This window comes from Priapulus caudatus, unplaced genomic scaffold (assembly GCF_000485595.1).
Source record: "Priapulus caudatus unplaced genomic scaffold, Priapulus_caudatus-5.0.1 Scaffold64, whole genome shotgun sequence".
Taxonomy (NCBI): Eukaryota; Metazoa; Priapulida; class Priapulimorpha; order Priapulimorphida; family Priapulidae; genus Priapulus; species Priapulus caudatus.
The window spans coordinates 275,975-285,396 of NW_014577125.1; the positions used below are offsets into that span (position 1 = coordinate 275,975).

At 42.7% G+C, this 9,422-nt stretch overlaps 1 protein-coding gene and 1 long non-coding RNA gene across 2 annotated transcripts in view; one reads left to right on the forward strand and one right to left on the reverse strand.

Annotated features, from left to right (window-relative positions):
• The window catches only part of LOC106821219 (GTPase-activating protein and VPS9 domain-containing protein 1-like), a 31,493-nt gene that overhangs the window by 3,799 nt on the left and 18,272 nt on the right, over positions 1 to 9,422 (reverse strand). Inside the window, exons 13-23 of the mRNA XM_014825927.1 lie at positions 7,182 to 7,413; positions 6,727 to 6,842; positions 6,395 to 6,604; positions 5,987 to 6,296; positions 5,503 to 5,714; positions 5,193 to 5,271; positions 4,790 to 4,900; positions 4,300 to 4,527; positions 3,890 to 4,028; positions 2,730 to 2,864; positions 1,961 to 2,084 (exon numbers count right to left, since the gene is read on the reverse strand). Of these exons, the coding sequence (XP_014681413.1) occupies positions 1,961 to 2,084; positions 2,730 to 2,864; positions 3,890 to 4,028; positions 4,300 to 4,527; positions 4,790 to 4,900; positions 5,193 to 5,271; positions 5,503 to 5,714; positions 5,987 to 6,296; positions 6,395 to 6,604; positions 6,727 to 6,842; positions 7,182 to 7,413 (1,896 nt within the window). The remainder of the gene's footprint in view (positions 1 to 1,960; positions 2,085 to 2,729; positions 2,865 to 3,889; positions 4,029 to 4,299; positions 4,528 to 4,789; positions 4,901 to 5,192; positions 5,272 to 5,502; positions 5,715 to 5,986; positions 6,297 to 6,394; positions 6,605 to 6,726; positions 6,843 to 7,181; positions 7,414 to 9,422) is intronic.
• Positions 1,211 to 1,623, forward strand: LOC106821231. Its single transcript, XR_001395709.1, has 2 exons — positions 1,211 to 1,388; positions 1,564 to 1,623. It is a non-coding gene; the product is annotated as an uncharacterized LOC106821231 (long non-coding RNA).

A 9,422-nucleotide genomic window follows, 5' to 3' on the forward strand; every position in this document is an offset into this window, starting at 1 on the left:
TGACGACTGCGCAACTGATTGGCCGCAGTTATGGCACGACGACATGACGACTGCGCAACTGATTGGCCGCAGTTATGGCACGACGACATGACAGCGGAGATGCAACTTACACGATGACTGGAGTGAAGTCGTCGGCAGCAGGGACCGACTTGTCACTGGCTAAACTCAGCAGATTCATGATCGTCGAACAGCAGCGAATGACACACTGCAGCTTATCCTTGGGCGTCTGTAACAGCAGCGGCAGCGTGAGATCAGTGGGGCCATAATAAAAATATGTTTGTTTGCCCTCACCCGACCGACCTGCCAAAAAGGGGCCGACTCAAAAAATGTTATCGATCCTTCCCATTCTTTTTTTTTTTTACAAATTGTATCACTGTACATTATATAAATCTGTAGGCAATACATTATATGTACCAAGCAAAACAAACATTCAACATAAAAAGTATCTCCACTCACGAGCATGTAGACACCATGCTGAATTTGTAAAAAGACCCCCCGCAAAAAAACCACCTACCTACCCAAACTTTTCAGCCTGAGTAGGGTGAGGGCAAACAAAGATTTTTTTAATTGTGGCCTGAGAACGAGCGGTGGCGGGTTGATGCAGGGAAGCTGGGCACACTCGTTACGTAAGCCAGTGCTTCTTAAACGATTTCAATGTCATTCATACTCGAGTCTTTATCACAAAATTTCATTCACCTGCAACTAAATTATTTTTTTCATTCACCCCAAAATAATTAAACCCAAAGCAAGAGATTCACGGGTGTGAGGGAGGGATTCGAAGTTTCACACCCTTCTTTGTCAGTTGTACTACAGGAATGGATGAAGTTACCCTGTTAAAAATGTACAGTGACTTGGTGCTGATGTTTCTGCTTCCCCGACTACCACTGTTAGTAATTAATGAAGATGGATGGCCCTTAAAAGGTTACCAGTCAAGGTTGCTATGTAGAAGACAGTATAGGAAACAATAGGTAGGTAGAACAATAGGTATATACCTTATAGGCGTTGATAGTGACAATTTCTGCTTGTGCTGATGGCCACGGGCACTCGTGTAGGAATACCTAAACCGTGTTACAGCGTTTTTGCTCTAGCTTTCAAAAATATACTTATTTGGTCACCATATTGTATTTTGTGTTATGACAGAAAGGCATGTTAATACGTGAATATATGTTTTCGTTGCTGTGATGTGTTTTTTTCTCGCTTTGGCAGACGGATCTTGTTGAGCAGTTTCTCAAGTACATGTACGAGAAGTTGGAGCAGGATCCAACATGGCAGCATTCGAACGAGCGACAACTAATGGATGCCCAGCAGGCTGTAGAACGTAGCCTGATGTCACAAATCTACATCTACGCCATTTATCCAAACGGCGACGGTGACATTCTGAGAGATCAGTAAGTATAGTCCTGTGTGTGTTCGTGTGTAATATATAGGTCAGTGGCTCCGATAGCAGATTTGTCTCGATTGTGAATGTTTGTGAAGAAGTCAGTAAGATTGGGAAAGTGTGTGCCAGTGAATGTATCGAATGTTTGCGTGGTGTCATTTTAAGGCTGTTTTGTTTTGGCATAGGTTGCTCCAGGAACACATAAAGAAACTATCAAAGGTCATAACACCAAACCACAGAGACTTGAAAATAAACAAGGTAGGTGTAATTTTGTAGGTGTTGTGCATGGGTTGAATCTGATGACTAACTATGAATTGTTGCCTTACCGGATAATTGATCCCTTTTGTGTGACTTAGTGAACACCTTATGCAAATGTATTGTGTGTGAAATTGTATTAATTCTTTATTGTCTATTTACTTATCCAGTTATGCTACCAAATCTCACATGTTGAATATGTAGACATAGATAAGTAGAACAATGTAGCGACAGGAATGCACCTTTCGCTGTTAGCATGGACACAAACCTCTTACAGACCATCATGATGTGCTTAGAAAATGTGTATAGAAACAGCGAGAATCCTACCTTTTCATCGGATACATCAAGCTTCTTGAAGTCACTTATGAATCGCTGGATCTTGCCTTCGTATTTCTCGAGGTAGAACCTCACACACACAAGTGTTATGTACTTGCTGCATATCGTTTTCTCCCTGTACCACATGCGTAACACGCAATTATTAAACTCTCCACCACATTACTACAGCGCGGTCCTTTCCCCCTAACAGTTTTATTTTAAATACCAAAAGCGGTCCTTTCCCCCAAACAGTTTTCCAAAGACCGAAATTTCCAACGATTACTCGACTTTCACATTAACGACTTCAAACTTGTCTCTAGTACCAGAAATACAAATTAAGTGCGGTCTAGTATCACTCATATGCTGCATACTGCTTTGAAGACATTAACACACTTCCACAGACCTTCAATAAACCTTATATATCCTTATATCCTATTAATCCTAATATTCACAGGAACGATACGTAGCACTGCAACGCCACCAGGTGGCAGTGCATGAATACCAGCCGACACTGCAACAACACCAGGTGGCAGTGCATGAATACCAGCCGACACTGCAACAACACCAGGTGGCAGTGCATGAATGCCAGCCGACACTGCAACAACACCAGGTGGCAGTGCGTGAAAGCCAGCCAACACTGCAACAACACCAGGTGGCAGTGCATGAATGCCAGACGACACTGCAACAACACCAGGTGGCAGTGCACGAAAGCCAGCCGACACTGCATGAACACCACGGACAACGCTAATGCCAGCGTGGGTAACAATGCCTCGCTGTTCACCTCTGTATCCTCCTGAGCAGACGGTCAAGATGACACTGTGTTGCGAGCAGGGCCTGGCGGCATCGCACGAGGTAAGCTATGTATGGAGCTCTCCGCCTGTAGTCTTCCTGCAAGCTCACCAACAGCTTCCTACATCTGCAATAGAGGCACTCTAACTTATTTGACCATTAACAATATGGACCGCGAGAGGGTACCGATGTAAAACCTGCAATGGAGGCACTCAAACTTATTTGACCATTAACTATGTGGACTGTTAGAGGACCGATGTAACATCTGCAATGAAGGCACTCTAACTTATTTGACCATTAACAATATGGACCGCGAGAGGGTACCGATGTAACATCTGCAATGGAGGCAATCAAACTTATTTGACCATTAACTATGTGGACTGTTAGAGGACCGATGTAACATCTGCAATGGAGGCAATCAAACTTATTTGACCATTAACAATATGGACTGTTAGAGGACCGATGTAACATCTGCAATGGAGGCAATCAAACTTATTTGACCATTAACTATGTGGACCGTTAGAGGACCGATGTAACATCTGCAATGGAGGCAATCAAACTTACTCATTTGACTATTAATGATATCGACCGTGAGAAGACCGATGCAAACTACAGACCGTGAAAAATTGATCGAGTCGATATCATTAGATTGGCCAAGTTACCATAACACTGAGAAAATGTGTTTACAAGGGATAGATAAACGAGCATAATCATACGTCGTTTAACGAAGCATTGATTATCAATAAAATATAATGATTTAATAAATCCAGTGTGATTGTAAGTAGGGACGATTCAAGAGAAAGTCAATCAAATATTAGAAAAAAAGTGTGACAATGTTGGCAGCTAGTTCATGACCCCCCCCCCGTCTTGCAATAAACAAGCACTTGTCATAAATAAGTCTTGCATTAGCACAATACTACAACAACCTCATTTAATAACTATGGCAGGCAATCCATAGCACCCCACATTGTCAGCTAAACAAGGTTGAATAGTACATCACATAGACAGTGCTAAAACTACTTTAGTTTCTACAAGCTACAAAGGGCTATGACAGATGAGCTCAATTATATTACAGACTAAAGCAAACACTATTTTGCACAGCAGAATCAAAGTTATGTTTTACATCATCTTTGGCACGTTTTGCACACTTACCCCGGTTTATCGAACTGGCGCACACATCGTAGAGTTTCATGTAACTGTGCAACAAGTGAGCGGTCCTGAAGGTTAATGGCTTCTGCTAATTGAGTTCTCAAAAATGCCACCAGGTGGTTTTCAACCTGATCAACTTGAGCTGAAATATTTTCATAGGAAGAATCATATATTAATTAAATTGTTGATGTAAAGCTCTGGGAGTAAACACTGAGAGGGGTGGGGTGAAGGAATTCCATTGTCAAATATGTTCATTTTACTACATATGTAAGCCCCCTTACAGATCTGTAGTTCTCTCTCACTCATCTTTTCCATCTCCTGCTCCCACTTTTCTGTGCTCCGACTTCTTCCCTTATCCCTCACCTTCTCTCCCTCTCTCTCTTTCATTTTTATGTACTCTCACTTCAACTCACCAGACAGAGGGGAAGACCAGTGCGTCGTCGTCAGGTCTACCATGCTCAGCACGATTCTAAGTTTGCGTTTCGTGTCAGCAAATAGATACTGAGAGTCGTCCCACAACGCCGTGCTCGGGTCGATTTCAGCCGCGGGGGAGCCACTGTGCGGTGCAGCCTGAGGCTCATTTGCTGCCGCTGATGACGGTTTCTTGCGATACTTAGCGAGGATGTCATCTCCGGACTCTACTGAAGAATTCCACCAGCCACGTAAGACATCGATAATTATATATAATTATATATTGTGCACGAGCATCAGACATGAATAGCTTGATTGGGTTCTCGATTGCTTTTAAAAAGCTTTTTTTAAGTTCAATATTGTTACCGTTGTTGATTCCGCTCTTACAGAAACTGATAGAAGATACAAAACAGAATTCTGTTCCACCGTCTCCCCTGTTCAAACGTGTAGCGACGTTCTGAATGAATGATGGATGGAATAAATAAATAATACCAGGTTTGCTTCCATCATCCAAGGCAGTTCGCCGGATCCCGCTGCCATCGCCACTTCCCGAAGCCTCGTTATTTCCCATTACATCATACTTAGCTCCTTTCCTCAGCTTCCCTAGGTGGAGAAGAATATAGCTTAGACTGTCCGATTTACATTAATTACAAAAATTTAGCACCTTTTAATGTGAGACTGTAAGAAGACGATTCAACGAAAATTGATAAGAAGTTGTTGTTTCTCAACGAAGAAACAAAGTGCAGTTTTTTTTTTTAATTAATCTAGTATCTGTACAGATTTCTGTGTATTAGATTAAATTAATACCTGTAAATATTAATAAAAAGATATGCTTAATATTAAAGTATTATTATTATTAATCTTAAATCAATAACACATGGTGACATTTACACACCTTTAAAGACCGACTTAAGTCCAAATCCTTTGAAAATACTCTTACGCTGATCTTTATCTCCTTGCTGATTGTTGTCCTCCTGTACAGCATGGACTCGGATTAGATGAATTGAAAAATCCTTACATTTAAGACATAATTTTGGCCTGCTAATCTGTTCCCTGATATTGGTTAACATGCATACCAAGTATAAATTAGCAACTGTTTGTCGTTTTAATTGCCTACAATATGTGAAAAAGAGTGAACTAATAAAATGGGAAACACTGATCTCAAGTGGGACACGCTAATGGAGAAAGTTGCAGAAAACACTCACTCTATCTATGCTGGAATCAAAACTGATCGATTTTGGAACTGATTCTTTCATCTGCTGCGGCGGTGGCTGCGTTGCTTGCTGCTCCCTTGCACTGCTGTCCACAAATGAACCATCCCTGCTACTACTGCTGCTGCCAATACTTCCTGTTCGTCCCTTCTCCACCTCTAGACTGCTAGCGATACTACTAGCATCACTTGGCCGCTGGTGGTCACCTAGAGAATCAACGTGTGGATAATTTGCAGGCAGGAAATCAAATGGCTATTTCGACTTTGCCCCTCAGACAATAATTACACGCTGCTGCATAGACAGTATACATTTAAAAAATAATATAATAATTATATAAATTTTATTATGAAATTAGCTACAGTCATATTTAAACCAATTTTGCGCAAATAATAAAATAATAATTAATTTATTAATATAAATTTTATTCAATCACGCTACACACACGAACACCCGAACGACAACGATCGTGCCCACTCACCAGGGTAGAGGGGTAGTAAACTGGACGCTAGTCCGTCGTCCAGACTGCCTCTCGTCTTCAGGATCCCCGGACCAGGTATCGGCTGGAAACCCCGGTTCTCCTGGCTGTTATCGATCGGCGCGAACATCCTCCCAACGTCGTTCTGCGGCATCCACGGGTCGACGATGGCCACCGGCTTCATCATCGTCGTCGTCGTCGCCGGCGGCAACGGCACGGTAAACCCGCTCGTCTGCCCGCTCCGCAACGGGTCGAACTCGTCGATCGAATGCTGCACCGCCGCCGCCGCCGCGTCGCTCGCGGGTCGTCCGAGCTTGACGAGCCACGGGTCATAGGTGGCGCCGGTGGGCACGGGGGTCGCGAGCGGTCATAGGTGGCGGCCGGTGGCACGGGGTCGCGAGCGGGTCAAACGCGCTGAGGTCGCTGGTCGGGTCGCGGCGGCGGCGGCGTCGGCACGGTGACGCTCACCGCGTGCATGCTGTCGGCGACGCAGTTCACCTTTACCGCACCGGCTTGACGCGTCGCACGTCGCTGCGCGAACGACCGCCGGCGCCGCCTGGCCGGCTCCGCGCCGCCGCGCGCCTCCTGTTGCCGTGGAAACCGTGCACGTCCGTGAGGCAGCTGCATCGCGGACAGCGACTCGGGTGGAATATTGTCCATGACGAGGCTCAGTCTCCGCGAGGCTCTGCATTGGAGATGAGGTCTCCTTCTCTCGGCTGCATCAGCCGTCAGCCTCCCTGCACTGAGGCTTCATCGGTGAGTCTTCCCTGCGTCGCCCAAATGTCTGGATGCTCCTGTGTTTGGCCGCGTTCCGCCAAGGATCGCTCCTCTGGCTCTCTACTGACATCTGCCGGCCGCCCTAAACAAGCGAACATCGCAAGAGATTAAATTCTTCAAGACTTTAATTTTCTATTCTTTAAATTAAAATTTTTTTAAAGACATTTGCTCGCTAAATGCATTTCCATACAATTACCTAACCAGATATACAACGATTCAACTGTACATGCAAGTGCCTAACCACAACAGAAGAAGGAGATTTCAACAAGGAAAGAGAGAAGCACCTGGGTTAGACAAACGCAGTGCATTTCCTCCTAGATACTGACAGTGGTGAGAAATGAACCGGAAGAAACAAAAGGAGAACTGAAACTACTGCGCTGGAGGAAAAATTCCCGGGTGTTAAATATCCGTGCTGTGTTACCCTTGATGAGCCCGAGCAAGCTGACTCGGACCAGCTTAATGCCTGGCTCTCTGTCGCCTTCGTTACTCCCGCTCGGATCCATGCCGGCACCTAGGCTTCGCAGACTGCCGCAATAGGTTGCGAGTGTGCAGGCGGCGAAGATGCCAGCTGAGTGCAGATGCTCACTGTAGTCGCTGGCCACACGCTCCGTCTCTCCTCCTCCTCCTGTCATCATCTGCTGGACCGTGTCCACCTGGTACCATAGCAACTTACTTTAATACGTTTTGTAAGTATATAGGCAAACAGAGTCGCACTGCTCCTCTGGATAATGATATGTGCTCACAATGCCAGTAAACTGTTAATGTAACATGTAGCACCGACGAAATTATTAAGGTTTCATAAGTTTCCTGTAAGTTACCTATCTATATATCTATATGTAATATTGTATATATATATTGATATAATAAATATGAAAATAATTAAAATACATGATATTAAATTATATATATATAAACGCACTATATATATGAATTATAATTATATAATATTATGATCTATATTGTAGTTCAATGCAACGGACGAGAATTTATAATTATTTATTGTAGCCAAGACAAACCTGACATGAGTAAATAAATATATAAGGATATTAAGTGAGTAAACAAATATATAAGAATATTAAGCGAGTAAACAAATATATAAGAATATTAAGCGAGTAAACAAATATATAAGAATATTAAGCGAGTAAACAAATATATAAGGATATTAAGTGAGTAAACAAATATATAAGGATATTAAGTGAGTAAACAAATATATAAGAATATTAAGCGAGTAAACAAATATATAAGGATATTAAGTGAGTAAACAAATATATAAGAATATTAAGTGAGTAAACAAATATATAAGGATATTAAGTGAGTAAACAAATAATGAGGATATTAACCGGATGCCTGCGGAGTAACAGTGTCCTCTGAACTGAAGGTTTCCACATTCAGCTCAAATTGTTGGCCGTCACCTTCTCTGCCGCTTGCCAGACTCGCCTTGTGAACATAATAGTAATTAAATCACACCGATTTCATTAATAAACGACATATTAATTTGTCATCTTAAATTGACTACGTCACGAATTTTCTATGGTGATATTTGTAAAAACTTTGTTGCCATTTTTTTACATTAAAAGTAAGTACTAACGGGACTAAACGTATCGTCAAATTATTACCTGACAAGATTGTTTCTCAACTAGAGTTTTGATAATTGATTTTTGTTAAAATCCAAAAAACCTGGACGATTTGATATTATTATCCTGACATTAATTGCTTGCTATGGGCTATGTATGAGTCATGAGTGTATGATCACATCGAACAATATAGGAATATAGGAAGTATTATGCAGCAATTTAACGCATAAAAGTGCCGGCAGAGCGACAGCGCTCATCTAACGTCTACTGCGGTGACTCTGTGGTGGAGTGGTGGGATTCTAGTAAACCCTGTTAGTCCAAAAATGTGTTCACATACACGCCGAAAACGTGGAATGCACAGGGATGGTATCAGGAATGTTTCAAAGAATGTTCGTTGGGATCGTTATGAAGTTGGCCACGAGATGGCGCGTACGTTTAAGTGTCTTCAGATTAAAGATGAAGCTCCCATCATACGTAGTAGCAACAACTCTCTGCAAGACAGAATATGGTAGCACTCATCCATTTACCTACGCAAGCCTACAGGCTGCGCAATAGAGAGCTGCCACCTGTAACACAATTAAGGCAAAAACTCCACAGTATCCACCAACACATGCACTGGCAGTAGCCACTGGCAGTGGCATACGTTACTGTAACATACTGACAGTACAGAATGCCATATAAATTATAGCGATTTTAAGGAGCATAAACCTTCTTTAACCAGAATTTAGCTTTTGAAATTTCACTGTGACATTGTAGCCTCATACATCCAGGCATGTATAGATTCTACTAGGAAACCCGGCAGTCAAATTCTTTCTAAAGACAGTCAACAAATCCATGTTTAACCTCCTCTTGAGGGTCAAAGGTTATCTGACACTTACTGCTTCGCATGTCAGCAGAAAGTAGATTTCATGTCCCTTTCAATAATGCCATAAAAATGCTAGGTCACGCTGAAACAAAAAAGTTTTTTCAATCGCTCCGTCAGAACTGTCCTCAGAAAATGTCTAAAATCTGGCCCTGTGCCCATTGACCTTTGACCTGTGACCTCCATTTCGGCAGCAGTGATGGCTTTTCCTACCATGATGCTATAC